Consider the following 23,596-nt stretch of genomic DNA (forward strand, 5'->3'; position numbering starts at 1 on the left):
ATCTCATGAGAAAGATGGACCCTGCAACAGCACTTGCTCAGTACTGTACCTGGATTGCCAGCTTAGATATTGTGCTTGTCTCTGGAGTGGGACTCAATGCCATGACCATCAAATACAGAGGGGAGCGTACTGCCGAGTTAATCATGGCTGACACCTTTGACAGCTGAAACACAATTTGATTTGTTTGACTGGAAGTGAATTAGTGCATGGCACACCTGGTTGCCGCCCAAAATTATTGGGGCTCTGAGTCAGTGACATATTCTCTGCTATACTTTTCCAAGGAACTGCTTGGACAGAATCTTAAGTAGACTCACCTCAAACAAATGTCATCTTCTGAGATTTTTGATCATCTTTTTTCTTCACAGAAAGCATCTGGGGAATGAGTAATGTTGAAATATCCTATTTTAAAACAAATTGAAATTTTATAGGTTTCAAAAAAATAAAAGCGGGATTTTTGAAGTCGCATATGTGAGACGAGCCAATTTGTAGATTTTAATGTCTCACCATATACTTCAGACTGATACACAGAGCTCAACAGTTCAGCCTCTGCTCCATTATCCAGGCTGGCTCCCTTATCGTGAGGGATAGCAGGCTTCAGAAAGCAGGCATTTTCTTTAATCCTGTACTCAAAGTCGGGAGGACAGCTGACTTGATTGTAAAAAGGGAGTACAGCAAAGTACATTGCACTAAGTAGTTTGAACGTGAAGTTTGATGGGTGAAATATGTCTGTTCGGGAAATAGGTTAACTCAAATCCAACTGTGATGAGTACGGGGTATCTATCTTTAGGGTGGCGCGGTAGCACAGTGGTTAGCACTGTTGCTTTACAGCACCAGGGTCCCAAGTTCGCTTCCTGCTTGGGTCACTGTCTGTGTGGAGTCTGCACGTTCTTTCCATGTCTGCGTGTGTTTCCTCTGGGTGCTCCGGTTTCCTCCCACAAGTCCCGAAAGACTGTTAGATGAATTAGACATTCTGAATTCTCCCTCTGTGTATCTGAACAGGTGCCGGAATGTGGCAACAAGGGGCTTTTCACACTAATTTCATTGCAGTGTTAATTTAACCCTACTTGTGACAACAATAAAGATTATTATTAGTTTTGGTATTTGTTAAAATGGAGGATTTTTTAATTCATTCATTTTTTAAAAACTATTTTTATTCAGAAAATGTTCAATTTATAAACATGCAAAAAGATCAATCAGAACATACAAATTCTTATAAAACTATTCCCACAACCCAGCCCCACCTTTCCCATAATTACCCAGAACCCTCCTCCAGCCCCTTTCTCCTATCCCCTCCTAATCACCCCTCCCAATTGCTGACCAAAACCAGCTCCTTAAAGAAGGTAATGAACAGCAGCCACACAGAGTAAAACATCTCCCATCCCCTTACAGCATACTTTATCTTTTCTAAATGCAGGAATTCTGACAAATTCCCGAATCATGCTGAAGCCTTAGCCAGCGTGGATGCTCTCCACCAGAGCAGAACCATCATTACTCTACTACCTTAACAGCAGAGCTGTTAGTGGAGAGGAAGAAGCTCCAGATGGAGTTTGTGTTGGTGTCGATGGGAAAGGCAGTGAGCCAGCTTCGTCATGTGAGAGCCCCCCCCCCCCCCCATTTTTTCCCCTCCTGTGACATAAGGGCCTTCTAAGCCAGACAAGGACCCCTTACTCGACATGTTCCTTGTGTTATAACCTCCAGACTTACCACACTGTAGGCGAAAGCCAAAATCTCCAATTGTACTTTTCCACCTGAACTGCACCTATTAAACAAAGAACAATACAGCACAGGAACAGGCCCTTCAAGCCTGTACCGGTCATGATACCAACCTTGACCAAAACCCTAAAGAACAATACAACACAGGAACAGGCTCTAAACGGCCAAAGTGAGCCAAAAACGGAATCCCCAAGCAGGAGCCACCTTATGTGAGACCATTCACCTCATGGCTGCCACCAGAAATACCTTTTTTATTCATTCATGGGATGTGGGCATCGCTAGCTGAGCCAGCATTTGTTGCCCATCCCTAATTTGTTGCCCATCCCTGAACTGAGTGGCTTGCTTGATCATTTCAGAAGGCATTTTGCTATGGGTCTGGAGTCACATGTAGGCCAGACCAAGTAAGGGCGGCAGATTTCCTTCCCTTAAGGGCATTAGTGAACCAGATAGGTTTTTAATGACAGTCGACATACTACCCTCACTATTCAACAGCAGCAACAACTTTTACTTATTTAGTGCCTTTAATGTAATAAAATAACTCAAGGTGCTCCACAGCAGTATTATAAAGCAAAATTTGACACCAAACTACATAAGGAGACATTAGGGTAGAAGACCAAAAGCTTAATCAATAATAATAGGTTTTAAGAAACATCTTAAAAGGAGGATAGGAAGAGACAGAGAAAGGGGATGGGTTGGTTCCAGAGCTTAGGGTCTCAGCAACTGATGGTACAGCTGGAACAATTAAAACTAGGGATGCTCTAGAGATCAGAATGGGAGGTGTACCTATCTTGGATAGGTACCTTGCTATCTTGGAGGAAGTTTAAAAAAATTTTTTTTTTTAGAGTACCCAATTATTTTTTCCAATTAAGGGGCAATTTAGCATGGCCAATCCACCTATCCTACACATCTTTTTGGGTTGTGGGGGTGAAACCCACGCACACACGGGGAGAATGTGCAAACTCCACACAGACAGTGACCCAGGGCCAGGATTCGAACCCGGGTCCTCAGCTCCGTAGGCAGCAATGCTAACCACTGTGCCACGGTGCTGCCAATCTTGGAGGAAGTTACAGAGATGAGGAAGTTCAAGGCCATGGAGAAATTTGAAAATGAGGATGAGAATTTTAAAATCGAGCTCGTATGTCGTATATGTCACTATAATGTTCATCTATTCACATTAATTTTACATTGCATAATCAGCTTTCTGCTTCAGAATTCCCTCTAAAAAGCAATAACTCCATGGCCAATGTTGTTTAATGCTGAAATGATTTGTACATTTATCCCCAATCAGATAGAATGGCAGATTGGAAATTCAAATTGGGGAAACTAAAGAGGTTAAGAGACAACATGAAACTAAACTAAAAAGAATATAAAAATACATAAAACGCACACATATCCTGGTGACTGGGAAAGATACAAAGAACTGCAAAGGATTGCAAAACAAAATGGTGGTGTGAATAGAAATTTGTTAGGGATATCAAAATCAACATCAATTTGTTACAGTTGCATTCTCTCATAAGTATGCTTTCCCTTAGCGGTTTGCTTTCCGAAATCCAGACTGCGTTTTCCAAATGCCACTTTTAAACAAAGCTTCCGTTCCTCTTTTAACAGCGAATCCAGTCCAGGATTTTACACCAACCGCTTTAGGATTTCTTTGTCTTGATTGCTGTGCAAACTGCTCATAATTGCTCTTGATTCCCTGACTGTATTAAAATGGCATCTAATGTTTCATTTACCTTTGAAGGCTGCTGTCCCACTTTAAATTTGGTTACTGCACTTGTCTCTTTAACTGTTAATCCTTGAATTCTTTGGAACTGTACCTTGATCACTTTGCTTAACTCCACACTTAATGAATGCTTCTCCTAATTTCTCTAGTTTCCTTACCTAGCTGGACTTTATGTTTCCAGCATCGGTTTTCTTAACAATTACTCCAGAGTATGGTTTTTCTTCTAAGAGGGCTGAGACAGATGTTCCCTCTTTAGCCTTTTAAAACCTACTTCTTCTAGCAGAGCTGTGAGAGCTCTCACTAACTATCTTCAACTGCAAGAATAATTAGCTAAACTAAAATTTAAAAGCTTCTCTAGCTTACTCTAGCTAAGCAACCTCTGCTCGTTTATTTATTCTTCATGCTGTAGCCTTCTCTAAGCACAATAGAAACACAGTTGGAACTTAACCAACCTCCACACATACAAACACCTTTGTCCAGCATGAATCTAACGATAGGTTTTATCCCTGCTAGGTACCGAAACTATGATCAGCCATGATCGAATGGCAGAGTAGACTCGATGGGCCAAATGGCCATAATTTCGCTCCAATACCTTAAGAATCATGAAATTAAACCCACTTAAAACTATACCTTATTTCTAATGGTTGTCAGAAGCAATGTAAATCCCTTAAAACTGTCTTTACTTTCCTAACAGCACTACAACCTAAGAAAAATCACATTGTCCTTCGAGGTTTACCAGAATGATATCTGAACTGCAATGGTTAAATTACGAGGCGAGATTACACAAACTAATTTTGTATTACCTGCAATTTAGAAGGTTCGGTGATTTGGGAGGCCGGTAGATCCTGGGTAGGTAGACCTTAATTAAGTAGGTGCCATTTCGTCCCATCCCTTTTGGGTGGAGTTCCAATCCTGACGCCTCATGGGACTTAGGTATATCCCGCGAGGTGCGAAGGCTGTCAGGAGGCCCATGGGAGGCTTCATCCGGGATCTATCGGCCGCGCTGTCCTCCCACTCTAGCACAACACGGCCACTGAATCGCACCCTGAGTCTTTTCATCTCTCACTTTATCTTGTGCCTTTGGTATCAGCTGTAGTAGTAACACAGCTGATGGAGAATCAGTGAAGCACATAATCTAGGCAACGCAGTACAAAAGGAGTGCTGCACTCTTGACTGTGTTGCCTTTCAAATGAGACATTAAACCAAGCAACCCACTTGCCCTTTCAAATGGACGTAAAAGTTCCCACAGCTTTATTTAGAAGAAGAGTACGGTTATTAATCCACAGGACCATGGCCAATTTTAATCATTTAACCATCATGTCTAAAACTAGATCATCTGGTCATTATCCATTGCTGCTTATGGGAGTCAAAATTGGTTGCGCATTTCCTACATTCTAATGATGATTACACTTCAAAAGTGCTTCATCACCTGAAAGTGGTTTGAGATGTCCTGAGGTTATGCAAGGTGCTTCATAAATGAAATGAAATGAAGTTAAAAATGAAATGAAATGAAATGAAAGTTCTTACTTTCTTTGATGCTCATATAAAACAGGTTATTTTAACTCTCCATGCTCTGCTTTGTACAATGGCTCACAGGTGCACAATAGTCTGGTTTGTCTCACTAATTATCTCATTATCGCTGAGAGAGGATCTCCTTACCTCTGCTCAATCCGTTGCTCTGGCAACTCAACCTTATCAGCAAATGACTTAAAAGAAGAGTACCAGGGGAAAAATACTTTCCAATTAGGTTTAACCTTTTCTTCATATTTATTGTTAAAGATGCTTCACAATCCCCCGAAGACTGAGTGGTGGCTTGCGGACATGTCGAGTTTGCTGGGGATGGAAAATATTAGGTTCGCCTTGAGGGGATCTGTGCAGGGGTTCACCCGGAGGTGGCAACCATTTATTGACTTATTTGCGGAAGAGTGAGCGTCAGCAGGGGGGGGGTAGAGTAGAGTAGGAGGGAAAATATGGCGGGTTGTACCGGTGGGAGGGGAGCGGGCTTGTGCAATATGTTACGATGGAAGTATTGAAAGTACGTGGATGTTTGCACATTTTTGCCTTTTTTGCTTTCTTTCTGATGATGTCTGTAACTGTTTATAAAGCCAAAAACTACCTCAATAAAATTGTTTATTAAAAAAAAAAGATGCTTCACAATTTGAATAGAAACATTTATTTGAAATCTTGGATATGATGCAGCTGGGTCATCAAGCCACAGACCCAACAGAGCAAGAATCAGCAACCTTTCCATTTATGGACACAAATTTGGGAGAAGTATGGAAACTTCAACTCAAAAGGTCAGGAATGAACTGAAAGTGGTGAAGAATTGATATGAGGGAGGAGCGAAAATCAGAAATTAAATATCAGAGATCAGGGATGGTAATGAATAAAGATCAGGGATGAGATCAGAATAGTGAGGAGCTGAGATTGGGGATGAGGTGAGAATAAACAGATTAGGGATAAGGTGAGAAGGTGAGATCAGGGATGAGGTGAGAATGGTGATCTGAAATCAAGGATGATAGAATACTGAGGACAATGGTGAGGACCTGAGTTTGGGATGAGGTGAAAATAAGATGAGAGTGGTGAGGAGCTGAGATCGGGAATAATTTAAGAATGGTGAAGATGTGAGTTCATGGATGAGGTGAGAAAGTTGAGCTCAGATTGGAGATGAGAAGAAAATAGTGAAGAGCTGAGATTGCGGATCAGATGAGATTTATGAGAAACTGAGATTGGGGATAAGGTAAGAATGGTGAGGATCTGAGATCAGGAGGTGGAATGATGAGGAGCTGAGATTAGAGATGAGGCGAGAATAGTGAGCTGGGATCAGGGATAAGGTGAGAATAGTGAGAAGTTGAGATTGATGATAAGGTAAGAATGGTGAGGATCTGAGAACAGGAGGTGGAATGGTGAGGAGCTGAGATTAGAGATGAGGTGAGAATAGTGAGCTGGGATCAGGGATAAGGTGAGAATAGTGAGAAGCTGAGATTGATGATAAGGTAAGAATGGTGAGGATCTGAGATCAGGAGGTGGAATGGTGAGGAGCTGAGATTAGAGATGAGGTGAGAATAGTGAGCTGGGATCAGGGATAAGGTGAGAATAGTGAGGAGCTGAGATTTGGATCATAGAATTTACAGTGCAGAAGGAGGCTATTCGGCCCATCGAGTCCGCACTGGCCCTTGGAAAGAGCACCCTACCTAAGCCCACACCCCCACCCTTTCCCAGTAACCCAACCCAACCTTTTTGGACACTAAGGCGAATTTAACATGGCCAATCCACTAACTTTCACATTTGTGGACTGTGGGAGGAAACGGGAGCACCAAGAGGTAACCCACGCAGACATGGGGAGAAAGTGCAAACTTCTCACAGATTGGGGATGAGGTTAGAATAGTGAGGAGTGAGTTGGGGATAAAGTGAGAATAGTGACGAGCTGAGATTGGGGATGAGGTGATAATAAATTGAGATTGGGGATGAGGTGAGAATAGTGAGGAACTGAGATTGGAGATGAGGTGAGAATGGTGATAGCTGAGATTGGAGATGAGGTGTGAATAGTAAGGAGCTAAGATCAAGGATGAGGTGAGAATGGTGAGGAGCTGTGATCAGGGATGATATATGAATAATGAGGACCTGTCTGGGATACGGTGAGAATGGTGAAGAGTTGAGATCAGGGATGAGGTGAGAATGGTGAGGAACTGAGATTGGGAATAAAGTGAGAATCGTGAGGAGCTGAGATCAGCGATATCTGGAATAGGTGAGGAGTTGAGTTGATGGGTGAGATAAGAATGGTGAGAGCTGAGATCGGAAATTAGGTGAGAATGGTGAGAAACAGATTACGGATGAGGTGAGAATCGTGAGTAGCTAAAATCAGGGATGATGTGAGAATAGTAAGGAACTGAGATTGGGGATGAGGTGAGAATGGTGCTGAGCTGAGATTGGGGATATTGTGAGAATGATGCTGACCCGAGACCATGGATAAGGTGAGAATGGCGAGGAGCTGTGATCAGGGATGAGGTGAGAACAGTGAGGAGCTGAGATCTGGGATAAGGTGAGAATATGAAGAGTTGAGATCAGGGATATGGTAAGAATAGTGAGGATCCGAGATTGGGGATAAAGTGAGAACCGTGAGGAACTGAGATCAGCAATATCTGGAAGAGGTGAGGGGTTGAGATTGTGGGTGAGGTGAGAATAGTGAGGAGCTGAGATCAGAGATGAGCTGAGAATAGTGAAAAACTGAGATTGGAGATAAAGTGAGAATTGTGAGGATCTGAGATCAGGGATGATGTGAGAATAGTAAGGAGCTGAGATTTGGGATGAGATCAGAATGGTGCGGAGTAGAGATCAAGGATGAGGTGAGAATGGTGAGGAGCTGTGATCTGGGATAAGGTGAGAATGCTGAAGAATTGAGATCCGGGATGAGGTGAGAATGGTGAGGTACTGAGATTGGGGATAAAGTGGAAATCGTAAGGAGCTGAGATAAGCAATATTTGGAATAGATGAGTTGAGTGTGTGGGTGAGGTAAGAATGGTGAGAGCTGAGATCAAGAATGAGGTGAGAATGGTGAGGATCTGAGATTGGGGATGGTGAGAATAGTGAGCATCTGAGGTTAGTGGTGAGGTGAAAATAAACTGAGATTGGGGATAAGGAGAGAATGGTGAGGAGCTGAGATTGGGGATAAAGTAAGAATGGTGAGAATCTGTGATCGGGGATGAGGTGAGGAGCTGAGATTGGGGATGAGGTGAGAATGGGGAGCAGCTGAGATTGGGGATAAAGTGAGAATTGTGAGGATCTGAGATCAGGGATGAGGTGAGAATAGTGTGAAGTTGAGATTGGGGATAAAGTGAGAATGGTGAGGAGCTGAGATCTGGCAAAAGGTGAGAATGGTGAGGAACTGATCAGTGATTAGGTGAGAATGGTGAAGAGTTGAGATCAGAGATGAGGCGAGAATGGTGAGGATCTGCGATTGGGATCAAGTGAATCGTGAGGAGCGGAGATTAGCAATATCTGGAATAGGTGAGAAGTTGAGTTTGGGGGTGATGTAAGAATAGTGAGAGCTGAGATCAGAAATGAGATGAGAATGGTGAGGAACTGAGATCAGGGATGAGGTGAGAAGCTGAGATCAGGGATGCGGTGAGAATGGTGAGCAGCTGAGATGGGGGGTAAGATGTGAATAATGAGGATCTGTGATTGGATATGAGGTGAGAATTGTGAGCTGAGATTGAGGATGAGGCGAGTATGGTGAGGAGCTGAGATTGAGGATGAGGTGAAATCAGGGATGGTAAAGATTGGTGAGGTGCTGAAGACCAGTGAGGTGCAAAGATCGATGATGAATGGAGATTGGCACATATACCAAGCACAAAGAGAAAATACCAGAACGTGCAGATAAGCTGAATAGTGGAGACTCTGGGTGGTTCTGTGATGCTTTATTATACCAGCTGCCCCATCTCCTGCCACTAAATGGAGACTTGTGGCTGAGAGTTATGAAGCCTCACTCCAGAAAGTGGAGGGTGAGCTTAGGTAAAGTGTCAAGCTTTTCTATCACTTCCATTGGTCCACGCAACGGTTGATTAATTGCAGCAAAGCCAATAATTCTTATGGGAAATTCTCTCAACCTTTCTCTATAATGTAGTTGCGCCCCTATCAGAGACTGGACCACGAAATACGAGGCGGCGTGACCACAAGAGTTGTCCAAGAAGATCAGCAATTCGACAACAGCAAAATGTAGAGAACAATCAAACTGTTTCTGCAACCTTCACCAGTTCGCCTCAGAGGTAAGCTTTTATTGTCCTGCACTGATAAATCATAAATTCTACAATTCTACAAAGGTAAAAATCATTGGTTATGAGTACGAACAGGCGTATTTTCCTTATGCCTCCTTCTTCTTGTGCCTATCACACTTTGCTCCTCCACTCTTTGCTGCTCCAATTACTTGTTCCTCCTTCCACAACGCATTGTCCCTCTTCCTCCGTCATTCCACACCTGATGCAGTGATCCAACTATGTAAGTGCAGGAGCCATCAAATACCTTCCCTAAGATGCTATTACATAAGAACATAAGAACTAAGAGCAGGAGTAGGCCATCTGGCCCCTCGAGCCTGCTCCGCCATTCAATGAGATCATGGCTGATCTTTTGTGGACTCAGCTCCACTTTCCAGCCCGAACACCATAACCCTTAATCCCTTTATTCTTCAAAAAACTATCTATGTTTACCTTAAAAACATTTAATGAAGGAGCCTCAACTGCTTCACTGGGCAAGGAGTTCCATAGATTCACAACCCTTTGGGTGAAGTAGTTCCTCCTAAACTCAGTCCTAAATCTACTTCCCCTTATTTTGAGGCTATGCCCCCTAGTTCTGCTTTCACCCACCAGTGGAAACAACCTGCCCGCATCTATCCTATCTATTCCTTTCATAATTTTATATGTTTCTATAACATCCCGTACCAGCCTCCCCGGACAGGCGCCGGAATGTGGCGACTAGGGGCTTTTCACAGTAACTTCATTGAAGCCTACTCGTGACAATAAGCGGTTTTCATTTTCATTTCATTTCAAGATCCCCCCTCATCCTTCTAAATTCCGAGTACAGTCCCAGTCTACTCAACCTCTCCTCGTAATCCAACCCCATTAGCTCTGGGATTAATTTAGTGAATCTCCTCTGCACACCCTCCAGTGCCAGTACGTCCTTTCTCAAGTAAGGAGACCAAAACTGAACACAATACTCCAGGTGTGGCCTCACTAACACCTTATACAATTGCAGCATAACCTCCCTAGTCTTAAACTCCATCCCTCTAGCAATGAAGGACAAAATTCCATTTGCCTTCTTAATCACCTGTTCTGTCAGACTGGATGGTGAGTGAGGGCAAGCTATTGACCTTTTGAAGCTGTCACAGCCGATCTGATGTAAGCCGTGATGACAGGGGAGGGATAGGTGGTGGGCAGGACCTGTTGTGGGATAAGATACAGATAGCAGAGTTTTGGATGAAGTGGAGTTTGTGGAAGGTGAAAGATGGGAGGCCAGTCAGAAGAGCATTGTAATCAAGTCTAGAGCAAAAAAAGTAAAAATTGTGTTTTCAACAATAAAATGAACTGAGACAGGGACAGAAATGGGCAATGTTACAGAAGTGGATGGAGAGGGGATGGGGTTAAAAGTTCGTCATGATCAAATTGAATGCTGAGATTGATGCTGTGTGTAGTCAAATTCTGGTGGTGCCAAGTAGGGAGAAGTTGCGCACAAGGTAGCTCCTGGCAGGGGACCTGAACTTTGGCCGTTTTTGTCCAGTTTCTGGGGTTACTTTTCCGAAAAATCCCATCTAGTTGATAATACAAGGTTCCCACTTTAAAGAAATGCCAAGGGAAAGGGGAAAGAAACCTGCAAATAAAACTTTGTTGACGGATTCGGCAACTTCACGAGGCTCGGAGACGGCAACCCATGCACATGTGCGAATTCACGCCGGCTGTGGCGCACATGCGCGGACCCGACGTGCCCATGCTGATGCCCGAATCAGCAGCTGGAGCTGCATGAAGCTTTCCAGTGCCATGCTGGCCCCCTGTGCAGCGCAGGATCGCTGTGCCTAGGGGCCAGATGACGCCGTTGTAAAATGCTCCGGCGTTTACAACGGCGTCAACACTTAGCCCCAGGATCGGAGAATCCCACCTAGTGGCTTTGGACATGCTTGGAATCAAAGGCATTGGAAAAGATTCACCCCAAACTACTTGAATTATCTGTAGTTTTGACTAATTAGGGCATTTGACTAATTTTGTCTCCCTGGCAAGGTCCCTCACCTGGGTTAAAAAATCCAGGTGTGTTGCCAGCAATATTCAGGTCACTGATTTCTGAACCGACTCCATTTTGTCAGCTTGATCATTTGGGTGCCTTAATTTTTACACATTTAATATTGGCAAACACAAAAAAAAATTGGTAATGTATTCAGACTTTTGTCTTTTGCATGAACCTTTAAATGGGATCGCTTTTCATTTTTGAAATTGTCTTTTGTTTTTCACTTGTGAATGGCAATTACAATTCTGATTCATCATCATGCACATCAGCTTCTGAGCTGAAAATGAATATCTTACTGTATATGACCATCACCTGATGCTGGAAATAGAACTGTCCAACTATAAAGCTTCAAACGTAATTGCATATTCCCTGTTACCTTGCCAGAAGTAAATTAGGAAAGTGAAATTCATGTTCTTTTTTAAAACCAAGTATCAGCCATGTGCAAGTGAGCACAATACAACCTTTCTCCCCGACATCTCCCGAAACAAAAATTGGAATTTATTTGTCAAAGTTCTTTTCTAATGTGAAAGGACTGACTGCTAACATTTTGGCCTAGATTTTTGTTCCAGGGTCAGGAGTGCAGAGACGGGACATTTCCTGGCCTGCAAGTTAGAAATTTCAGTCTGGGGCTGTAGCCTGGATTAGAAGTCAGGCCCCCCACCCCCAAGAATGAGTACGGAGGCTGTGGGGCAAGACTGGGTGGAAGGCCTGGCTCTGTGCATTGGTACTTTGTTGATGTTATTAAAAAAACGATGAACACAAAAAAACCCATCAACCCTCACTCCCCATACACTTTCCATTCCACATCCATAACAACCTATGTCACCTCATGCCCCCCCCCCCCCCCCCCCCCCCCCCATCCATGGCTTCTCATACTCCCATGTCAAAACCTCCATGTTACCCTAGTCAAAACCTCCATGTTAACCCAGTCATTCTCATGGTCCTTTATAGCCACATGCCAACTTAGTTCCCACTCATGCCAACCCATGTCCCCCACCCATTATTTTTTACTGTTACTCCCTCCATGTCAACTCACCTAGTCATCATGGAATCTCTACAGTGCAGAGGAGACCATTTGGCCCATCGAGTCTGCACCAACACTCTGAAAGAATACTCCACCCTAGCTCACTCCCCTGCTCTATCCCAATAATTCCTTAACCTAACCTACATACCTTTTTTGGACACTAAGGGAAATTTTAGCACGGCCAATCCACCTAACGTACATATCTTTGGACTCTGGCAAGAAACCGGAACACCCGGAGGAATCCCACACAGAGACTCAGAGAAAGTGCAAACTCCACACAGACAGTGACCCAAGGCCAGAATTGAACCTAGGTTCCTGGTGCTGTGAGGCAGCAGTTCTAACCACTGTGCCCATCATTGACCCTAGTATGAGAAAACCTCAGGAGTTATGCTGGCATAAAATAATTATGTTTATCAATGATGTAATTATTTAACCTGATTCACCTGAGGAAGGAGCAGTGCTCCGAAAGCTAGTGTTTGAAACAAACATGTTGGACTTTAACCTGGTGTTGTAAGATTTCTTACTGTCATTATTTTAAAAAATCTTACTAATAAAAATCAATTTAATACATTGAAATTGCTTCAACTAATCTCGCATGAAAACAATCATTTCTGTTCTATAACCTCTTGGAGCTGTCAATCAAACTGCTCACCTAACAGACACCCCATTGTGATAATGTTCAGTTGTAAAATCAGCCATACAGAACAAATCCTATAATGATGACCTTGAGCCGTATGGCAAGTGACAGAGTGAATATTAAGCATAATCTTTTTTTAATTCCACACTTCTTGAATTTAAAGCACAGCAGAGTAAATCACTTGATAGTTTTGGCAGTTCTTTGACAGCTTTGAATGTTCTTTGACAGCTTAACAATTCTTTGACCGTTTTACTGTTCTTTAACAGCTTTGATAGTTCTAGTGGGTTTATGCACTATTTACACACAATCATGTCTATTTTTAACAATCCCATAGGGCACCCAAAGGGGCCCTGGGGACTATATCCAAAGGGCTACCTCAATTTACCCTGGTTATCCAAACAAATCCACAAGACCTCCTCTTACCTTGTCTCATATGTATACATCTTCTTTTAGCCACATAACTTACCAGTAAAGGCAGCTGACAAACTGGAAGTATCACTAAGAGAGATCACAGAATGACTGGTTTGTAAAATGGACAAAGAATGGCACACCTGTGCAGTAGGTTTTGCGGTTCTAAAGTCAGACAGAGTCGTAGAAGAGAAGGTTGAGAGCTGACCTGAAAGAGGTCTTTTAAAATTATGCAAGAGTTTGATGGAGTAAACGTAGAGAAGAAATTTCTACTTGTAGGGGAGATCAAAACTAGAGGCAATAAATATAAAACAGTGGTTAGAATGTGAAATTCACTACCTCTTGGAGGAGTTGAGGCAATAGACTAGATAAATTTAAGGAAAAACTAGATAAGCGAGACAAGAATAGAAGAATATTGCTGATTGGATTGGATGAAGTAGAGTAGGAGGAGGCTCTTGTTGAAGCATAAGCACAGGAATAGCATGCCTGTTTGTGTACTGTAAATACTAAGTCCATGGGTGCAATTCAGCAACCCTATTGCACCCAGTGTGGATCCGGGTACAATGGGTGAATCGTGAATGAGCCCCAAATTGGGCTCCGTGCCGACCGTCAGGCTGATCCAGCATCACCCAACTCACTCTGCCTGGCGCGATCTGGATCTCGGCCTCACTGGGCATCATGAAGATCTGAATATTTAAATACCCGGACACCACATTCACCCGGCGCCCGGGACTCACCAGTCGCTCCGGAGATACCTTGCCAGGGTGCCATTTAGTATTGGTCCACACAAATGTGTGGGAGGTATTCTAGGCCATTGGGGACATGTGGGTTGGTTGGGGACAGAGCATGGTGGCACTCAGCACTCCCCCTCGCACCTGGGCACCTTGGCACTGCCAGTGGCACTGTCAGGGTGCCAGGGGTCGGACCCTGGGTGGTGGGGCATACGGAGGGTTCCTGGGGCCTCCTCAAGGTGGGTGGGTCAAAAAAAGGAGGGAGGATCGGGGCTGTCAGACAAACTGCTGCCCTGATCTGTGAGGAGCCTTTCTCTCACTAGCAGGAAATCCCTTAAGTGCGGCCTCGGCGGACAGAATCTTCTCAAGGCCAACAAAAACAGCAGAGTGCCCCGGAGAAATACCCCCGCTAAATCCAGCAGACTTTAACTTCAGTCTGCTGGATTGCGCCCCACATGTGTGGCTCTACTGTGCTTGATTGAGAATATTTGTCGTGGCATGAGCAAGAATTCCTTTCACCGAAATGACATCGCACACCTTGGCAAGCACAAGAATATATAATAAAGAAATCTGCTTTTTGAAATGAAATGAAAATGGCTTATTGTCACAAGTAGGCTTCAATGAAGTTACTGTGAAAAGCCCCGAGTCGCCACATTCCGGCGCCTGTCCGGGGAGGCTGGTACGGGAATCGAACCGTGCTGCTGGCCTGCCTTGGTCTGCTTTAAAAGCCAGCGATTTAGCCCAGTGTGCTAAACAAGCCCCTATGTACGGATAGTTCACATCCTAAGCAGGTGTGGAAGACCAGTTCCAGCTTTAACCTATAGGCCTCGGTTTTTCTGTGTGTTAACGGCAGCATTTGAAGCACTGACAGCCAGGTGAACTAGTCCTCGGATATCATACTCATTTTAGATAGATAAGCTCACTGTTTGGTCCACTTAAATTCCTGTGAAACAATTTATAGTTCACAGGATAATCAAGAAGTGCAGAACCATTCTTGTTCATTACAATGGGGGAGCTCCATATGTTCAAGTGACAGTCCAAAGCATCAAGCTGCATCACACCACGATACTTCTACTGGTGCCACACACTTCTTTGTAGACGAGCTCGGTAAGTATTTTTTGGAGGTGAGTAAATACAATTCCTGTTCACGGAATGAAAATTTGTTGTATGTTGTTGCTTATAAAAGTTAGATTGATGCCAGAGGTAATGAGGATCCTCAGGGAGTTCGGGGAATTTTCAGGGTATAAGCTCAACATGGGGAAGAGCGAGCTGTTCCTGGTTCACATAGGAGACCAGGAGAGGGGGATTGGCGAGCTCCCACTAAAAAGGGCGGAGAGGAGCTTTAGCTATTTGGGGGTCGAGGTGGCCAGGAGCTGCATAGACTTAATTTCACGAGGCTGGTGGAGCAGATAGAGGAGGAGTTCAAGACGTGGGATGCGCTACCGCTGTCCTTGGCGGGTAGGGTGCAGTCAGTGAAGATGACGGTGCTCCCGAGGTTTCTGTTTCTGTTCCTGTGCCTCCCCATTCTTACCCCGAAGGCCTTTTTTAGACGGGTCAATAGGAGCATGACGGGGTTTGTATGGGCACGCGGGATTCCGAGGGTGAGAAGAGTATTCCTGGAGCGGAGCAGGGATGGGGGGGAGAGGGGGGGGGGGGGGGGGTGGCGCTGCCCAATCTCTGTGGATACTACTGGGCCGCTAATGTGGCGATGGTGCGCAAGTGGGTGCTGGAGGGGGAGGGGGCGGCTTGGAAGAGGCTGGAAACGGCGTCTTGTGAGGGTACTAGTCTGGAGGCGCTGGCAACGGAGCCGCTGCCGCGCCCTCCAACGAGGTATACCACGAGCCCGGTGGTGATGGCTACCCTCAAAATCTGGGGGCAGTGGAGGCGGCACAGGGGGGTTGGGGGCCTCAGTGTGGACCCCGATACGGGGAAAACATCGGTTTGTCCCAGGGAGGATAGATGGAGGGTTTGCGGGGTGGCACAGGGCAGGGATAAGGAGGTTGGGGGATCTATTCGTGGATGGGAAGTTCGCGAGCCTGGGTGAGCTGGAGGAGAGGTAGGGGCTCCCCCCGGGAAACGCCTTTAGGTACCTACAGGTAAGGGCGTTTGTTAGGCGGCAGGTGGTGGGATTCCCGCTGTTGCTGCCACGCACGGTACAGGATAGGGTGCTCTCGGGGGTGTGGGTTGGAGAGGGGAAGATTTCGGCAATATACCAGGTGATGCAGGAGGAGGAGGCCTCGGTGGAAGAGCTGAAAGGTAAGTGGGAGGAGAAGCTAGGGGAGGTGATCGAGCAGGGTACTTGGGCAGATGCCCTAGGGAGAGTCAACTCTTCCTCTTCATGTGCGAGGCTCAGGCTCATACAGTTTCAGGTGCTGCATAGGGCACAAATGACAGGATGAGCCGGTTTTTTGGGAACGAGGACAGGTGTGTTAGGTGCGCAGGGAGCCCAGCAAACCACACCCATATGTTCTCGGCATGCCCAGTGCTGGAGGAATTTTGGAAGGGCGTAGCGAGGACGGTGTTGAGGGTGGTAGGGTCCAATGTCAAACCGGGCTGAGGGTTTGCAATATTTGGGGTTGCAGAGGAACCGGGAGTGCAGGAGGCGAAAGAGGCTGATATTCTGGCCTTTGTGTCCCTGTTAGCCCGGCGGAGGATTCTTCTTCAGTGGAAGGATGCAAGGCCCCCAAACGTTGAGGCCTGGATCAATGACATAGCGGGGTTTATCAAATTGGAAAGGGTAAAATTTGCTTTGAGGGGTTTTTCAAGCGGTGGCAACCGATCCTAGACTTCCTGGCAGAACGGTAGACAACGATCAGTGGCAGCAGCAACCCTGGGGGGGGGGGGGGGGGGGGGGGGGGGTAGTGTTACTGGAGGCCACTGTGAGATACCACAACAGGATTGCCTTCTGATTTTCCTCCCTTCCTGTAGGAAAGTACCTCAGATGAGCATCTCTGCTGGGATTCACAATCAGGATCTGAACAACATGTCCTCAAAGCATTAGCCTCGGCCTCCATCAGTTCAGTGATAGTACCACAACACCATCATCTCCCCTTGTAGCGATGGAAGGGGATACTTAGGATAGGTCACCAAAAGCTTGGTCCAAAAGAGTGTCTTAAAGGAAGGGAAAGAGCTAGAGCAATGAAAAGAGGAGGTTTGGTGGTGGGGGGAGTTCAAGAGCTGAAGGCATGGTCATCAATCAATGGTGGAGCAATAAAATTCAGGAATGCTTGAGAGCCCGAATTGGAAGAGTGCAGAGTTCATGGAGGGTTGTATGGTGGAGTAAATTTCAGAGGCAGGGACGTATTTTATAATTGAAGAATCAGGCAGTAGAGGGTTAAATTTGAGATGAAGGAACAGTTAAATACTATGTTATTTCATTCTTAGGAGCAGTAAGATCATACACATTTGGTCCTGAAAGCAGAGGCTTTGAAAATTCATTGGATCGTCCTCCAAGTTCAGAACATATTCAAAGTTCATGGTAAGTGTCTGATTTTCACAATGGTTCCACAAATAAGATACAATACTGAGTTGGGACATTTTAGACCAGTTCAGGGGATCAACACTCCTCTGTGAAAACAAAGTATTATATATTGGATCAGGAGAAAGTGACGAATTAATCACTGTGCCCTGAGTACTTTTGTCCAGCTCTTAGAAAAAGGACATTAAAGTCTGTTCAGGACTTGTTACTGTTAATGATTGACATGTGTCAGGTTATGCAACTCCAAAGGTGCATTGGAAACAGAGTTAAAGTGAGCTGCAATTGTGCTTTGGCTCCAGATCAGTTCTTGATTGACTTGGCACAAATTATGGGCGCGATTCTCCGCCCCCCACGACGGGTCGGAGAATAGCGGGAGGGCCTTCCCGACATTTTTCCCGCCCTCCCGCTATTCTCCCCCCCCCCCGCCCAACTCCCGACACGAATCGCTGCCGCCGTTTTTTTACGGCCGGCAGCGATTCACAGCTGATAGATGGGCCGAAGTCCCAGCCCTTTACGCTGTTTTTACGAACGGCAAACACACCTGGTCTGGCCGTTCGTAAAAACGGCGGGGAACAACTCGCTTTTTATAACCATGGCACCGATTGGCACGGCAGTACCACGGCCGTGCCAAGGGTGCCATGGGCCCGCGATCGGTGGGCACCGATCGCGGGCAGCGGGCCCGATGCCCGCGCACTATTTGTCCTTCCGCCGCCCCGCAGTATCCATTCGCGGGGCGGCTGAGGGGCATCCCGGCCCACGCATGCGCGGGTTTCGCGTAAATACGCGATGATGTCATCCGCGCATGCGCGGGTTGGAGTCTTCCAATCCGCGCATGCGCGGCTGACGTCATATGACGCGTCAGCCGGCGCTAACTCCGGCAAGCGGGCTTAACGAAATTCGTTAAGCCGGTGATGCCGGAGCTTGCGGCGTCGGGCTGCTAGCCCCGACCGGGGACCAGAATCGGTTCCCGGTCGGGAAGGGGCGCGCTGGCGTCAAACCCGCCCGGGTTTGACGCCAGCCTTACGATTTCTCCCGTTTTGGGAGAATCGCGCCCTATGAGTTTAATTTTCTTGTGAGTTTGTCAGTTGTCTTTTTCCATTGGCTATTGGATCTCAAAAGGATGGTACCTGGACTCTTCCTTTGCACTCCCAGGGCATACCACACTGCAAAAGCTAGTGTTAAGCTGGAGGATTGGGAGAATTTTAAGGTTCAGCAAATGGCTGCTAAAAATAAAATCAAAAGAGCCAAGTTGAACTGCGAAAGGAAACTAGCAGAAAACATAAACACTGATGCTTCTATAAAAGCTTCTAGAAGTATAGAAATAAGAAGCGAATGTTCTTAAAATAAATGTTGGCCCTTTCGAGGGTGATACTGGTCAGGTAATAACGGGGAATATGGAGATGGCGGAGGCATTGAACCAATATTTTGCCTCTGTCTTCACCGGGCACAAGGTAGCATAGTGGGTAGCACTGATGCTTTACAGCGCCAGAGTCGATTCCTGGCTTGGGTCACTGTCAGTGCGGAGTCTGCACGTACTCCCTGTGTCTGCATGGGTTTCCTCCGGGTGCTCTGGTTTCCTCCCACCAAGCCCGAAAGACATGCTGTTAGGTAATTTGAAATTAAATGAAATGAAATGAAAATCGCTTGTCACGAGTAGGCTTCAATGAAGTTACTGTGAAACGCCCCTAGTCGCCACATTCCGGCGCCTACTCAGGGAGGCTGTTACGGGAATCGAACCGTGCTGCTGGCCTGCCTTGGTCTGCTTTGAAAGCCAGCGATTTAGCCCAGTGTGCTAAACAGTCCCTATTTAGATATTCTGACCTCTCCCTCCGTGCACCCGAACAGGCACCAGAATGTGGTGACTAGGGGCTTTTCACAGTAACTTCATTGCAGTGTTAATGTAAGCCTACTTGTGAGAATAAAGATTATTATATTCTAGAGGATAATAATTTTTTTCCAAAAACTGCAGTTAATGCAGAGGAACTTGGTGCAATAATTATCATTAGTGGGAAAGGGCTGGTTTAGCTCAGTGGACTAAACAGCTGGTTTGTGATGCAGAACAAGGCCAGCAGTGCAGGTTCAATTCCTGTACCAGCTGAAAATTCTGAATTCTCCCTCGGTGTACCTGAACAGGCACCAGAATGTGACGACTAGGTGCTTTTCACAGTAACTTCATTGATGTGTTCATATGAACCTATTTGTGACAATAAACAATTATATATATAAACTAATGGGATTAAAGGCAGATATGTCTCTGAGACCTGATGGCCTGCATCCTAGGGTACTAAAGGGGTTGGCAGCATTGATTGTGATATTTCAAAATTCCCTAGATTCTGAAGAGGTCCCGGTGGATTGGAAACACGCTAAAGTGATGGCTCCATTCAAAAAGGGAGAGGCAAAAATTAGGAAAATATACACCGGTTAGCTTGACCTCTGTGGTGGGGAAGCTGTTGGAATCAATCATCAAGGAGGAGATGACTGAACATTTGGAAAGACAAAACTCAATCCACCATTGTCACCATGGTTTTATGAAGGGTACGCCATGCTTGACAAACTTGCTTTGAGTTCTTTGAGGATAATGGGGAACCTGTGGATGTGGATTCTAGACTTCCAGAAAGCGTTTGACAAGGTGCCGCATAAAAGACTATTATGGAAGATGAGATTGCAGGGGATTGGGAAAGAGCTATTCGCCAAGTTTATGGAGGGGCTGTGGAGGAAGGTGATGACTGCGATGAAAGAGTGGGTGGAGGAGGCGATTGCCTCCATAAATGCAGCAGTGATGAAGATGTCAGTTGAGGTGCAGGAGCAAGGAAAGAAGTTGAAGGGGTTTAAGGAGGCGAGTGCCACTACCATAGCGACCAGTTCACCCACACTTTCATGGCAGTCATCACCTTCCTCCACAGCACATCCGAAGCTTGGCGAACAGTCTCTCAATATATGATAGTGACCGGTGCGGAAAGTGGCGGAGGACAACAAAGGACTCAGAGCTAAAGTGGAGGATCTGGAGAACAGGTCAAGGAAGCAAAATCTACGAATTGTGGGCATGCCTGAGGGGTAGAGGGCCTGAGGCTGACCGAGTACTTTGCAAAAATGTTGGCAGAGTTGATGGGGGAGGGGGAAGAACCCTCCCGTTCAGAGTTGGACAGGGCAAATCGGTCGCTCAGGCTGAAAACCAAGGGTGGTTATAATCTGCTTTCACAAGTTCCACGTAAAGGAGAAGGTCTTGAAAGATTGGTACAACTGTGGCTTTATTACAGTCAGATGCGTGGCCTGCTGCTGCAGCTGTTGAAATGGCTGATCAGGAGGAGATCACGCATATTTATACGGCTCCTTGTGGGCGGAGCTAGTCAGCAGGGGCTACCGCCGAACCTGTAGTGCAGGTCCTACCGTACATCCCCTAATACAGGTGCACAGTGGTTCACCACAACCGAGTACTTTACAAAGATGTTGGCGGAGTTGATGGGGGAAAGGGAAGAACCCTCCCGTTCAGAGTTGGACAGGGCAAATCGGTCGCTCAGGCCAAAAGCCAAGGGTGGTTATAATCTGCTTTCACAAGTTCCATGTAAAGGAGAAGGTCTTGAGCTGGAGAAGCAGAGACAAGAGGTGAAGTGAAAAGGCATCGGTTTCCGAATATACCAAGACCTGAAGATAGAGCTGGCAAGAAGGCAGACAACCTTTGGATGGGTGAAGGTGGCATTATATAGCCGCGGAGTGAGATTTGGAGTGGTCTACCTGCAAAGTTGAGAGTGACGCACAACTCGAAAGATTTTATTTTGAGGCGGTGGAGGTGGCAGAGACATTAGTGAATGCTGGAGGACTGGGACTGAGATGAGAGTTGGGACTTGGACTTGATTTGTGCGGATGGGAATATTTTTTACACTTCTGGAGGGTTTTCTATTTGATTAGGGTTTTGTTTTTCTGTCTCTTGAATGAAGGGGGTGGTTGTTTACATTTGTTCTCATGTGTATTGGGTTTTGATTTTATTCCTTTTTTCTGTGGGTACGGTTTACATTGTTCTTTAATATGAGGGAGGTGGGGGATTGTTGGTGTTTGTGGAGCCAGGTTACTGAGTAGGGGAATGGGAAAAGCGGAGTGGGGGGGGGGGGGGGGGGATATCACCGAACTAGCAAGCGAAGGTTTGATAGTAGGGCTCGTGGGATAGCGGTATAGGCAAGAGGGTGAGGTTCCAGATGGAGACGGTGGTGGGTGATCAGGGGGCAGGTACATGATTGTGACGGGCATTAGAGGGGAGGTTGGTGGCACTGCCGAGCATATATGTCCCCAACTGGGATGATATGGGGTTTGTGAAGAGGGTGTTGGGTGCCATCCTGGATTTGGTCACCGTGAGCTAAAGGCATGGAGGGACTGGAACATAGTGGGGATAGGGGGAGGGGGGAGGGGGGGGGGGGCTCATGAGGGAGGTTTTTACACCCAAGGGATTGGGAGTACAAGGTGTATTGAAGATTGACTTCTTTATGGTTGGAAAGGTGCTGTTGGCTGGGTAAGAAATAGGAGTACTCTGCAATTGTGATCTCTGATCACGCTCCACATTGGGTGGAGGCCGGAGGCCGGGGTGGATAATGGATATGGGGTCATTGCAGACCGAAGCTTCTGTGACAAGATGGGGAAGGTGATGGAGGAATATGAGTGGGATAATTGCACTGGGGAGGTCTTGCGGTACGTGGTCTGGGAGGCTCTGAAGGCGGCAGTGAGAGGGGGAGGTGATCACGTTTAAGTCTAAGATGGATAGGGAGGAGAGGGAGGAACGCCAATAACTGACAGAGTGGGTTAACCCTGCAGCCTCACGGCGCCGAGGTCCCAGGTTCAATCCCAGCTCTGGGACACTGTTCGTGTGGAGTTTGCACATTCTCCCCGTGTTTGCGTGGGTTTCGCCCCCACAACCCAAAGATGTGCAGTTTAGGTGGATTGGCCACGCTAAATTGCCCTTAATTGGAAAAAAATAATTGGGTGCTCTAAATTTATAAAAAAATAAAAATAAATAACTGATAGAAGAAGTTTTGGAGATGGATGGGGGGTATGCGGGGGACCCCGACCCAGGTCTCCTGGCAAAGAGGAAGGAGTTGAAGGCGAGATTTGACCTATAGTCCATTAGGAAAGCGGTGCATCAGCTGAGCAGGGCAAGGGTGCTGTCTATGAGTATGGGGAGAAGGCAGGACGGTATGTTGGCACGTCTGGGTGACAGTGCTGTGCTGAGCAGATGCACATCAGGTGGCTCTCCTCCTAATCAGGACCAAATAGTCACCTTCAAATCTCCGGGCAAAATTAACCTCAACGGAGAAAAGAAAACAACCATAAAAAAATGCCAGCAAACGGGAGCTCGAGGGGTTGAAGTCACAGCAGAAGTGGCGGAAAGGGCCACGGGCAGTAGGCAGACAAGCCTGCAGGCCCACGAGGCGAGGGGCCCTGGCCATCCATGAGAGAGGGAGACCATCGACCCAAGCATCAGCCTCCTACCCCCCCCTCCCCCCCAAACACCACCACCGCCCCCCCCCCCCCCCCCCCACCTCTCCACCACCCCCCAACCACCACCACCACCACCTGGAGACAGATGGAAAGCCTTGCTTATGAAGGATCTGACCGCCATGAAAGAGCCAATCAGGATCGAAATCCAGATGGCAGTGACAAAGGCGATGGTCACCATGCAAAAGACAGTCGACGGGTTGGGGAAGAAAGTGGAGGTGCAGGAGAGGATGATCTATGACCTCGCGAGAGCCTCGATGGACCAAAGCAACAGGATCGTCACTCTGGAAGCAGAAGTTAAAAGGTTGGCGGTGGCCCAAGGGAGCTTAAAGGAGAAAGTCAAGGACCATGAGAACAGGTCCCAACGACAGAATATTCGGATGGTGGGCCTGCCAGAAGGCATCGATGGTCGGGACCCAACAGGCTATGTTGCCCAAATGCTGGGCAACCCAGTCGGGAGAGACAGCTTCCTCTCAGAACTCGATAGGGCACACGGGTCGCTCAGGCCAAAACCCAAGGCGGGGGAGCAGCTGAGAGCGATCATCGCAAAGCTGCACCGATATCAGGACGGGAGAGGATCCCGCAGTGGGCAAGACAGACTAGAGTGAGCACATGGAAAGGGCATAAAATCCGA

General features: G+C 46.5%; 1 protein-coding gene across 1 annotated transcript in view; it reads left to right on the plus strand.

Annotated features, from left to right (window-relative positions):
* The window catches only part of LOC119967677 (pecanex-like protein 2), a 332,932-nt gene that overhangs the window by 76,303 nt on the left and 233,033 nt on the right, over nt 1-23,596 (plus strand). Inside the window, exons 7-9 of the mRNA XM_038800498.1 lie at nt 9,060-9,201; nt 14,965-15,110; nt 17,388-17,481. Coding sequence (XP_038656426.1) covers nt 9,060-9,201; nt 14,965-15,110; nt 17,388-17,481 — 382 coding nt within the window. The remainder of the gene's footprint in view (nt 1-9,059; nt 9,202-14,964; nt 15,111-17,387; nt 17,482-23,596) is intronic.

This window comes from Scyliorhinus canicula, chromosome 6 (assembly GCF_902713615.1).
Source record: "Scyliorhinus canicula chromosome 6, sScyCan1.1, whole genome shotgun sequence".
Classification (NCBI taxonomy): domain Eukaryota; kingdom Metazoa; phylum Chordata; class Chondrichthyes; order Carcharhiniformes; family Scyliorhinidae; genus Scyliorhinus; species Scyliorhinus canicula.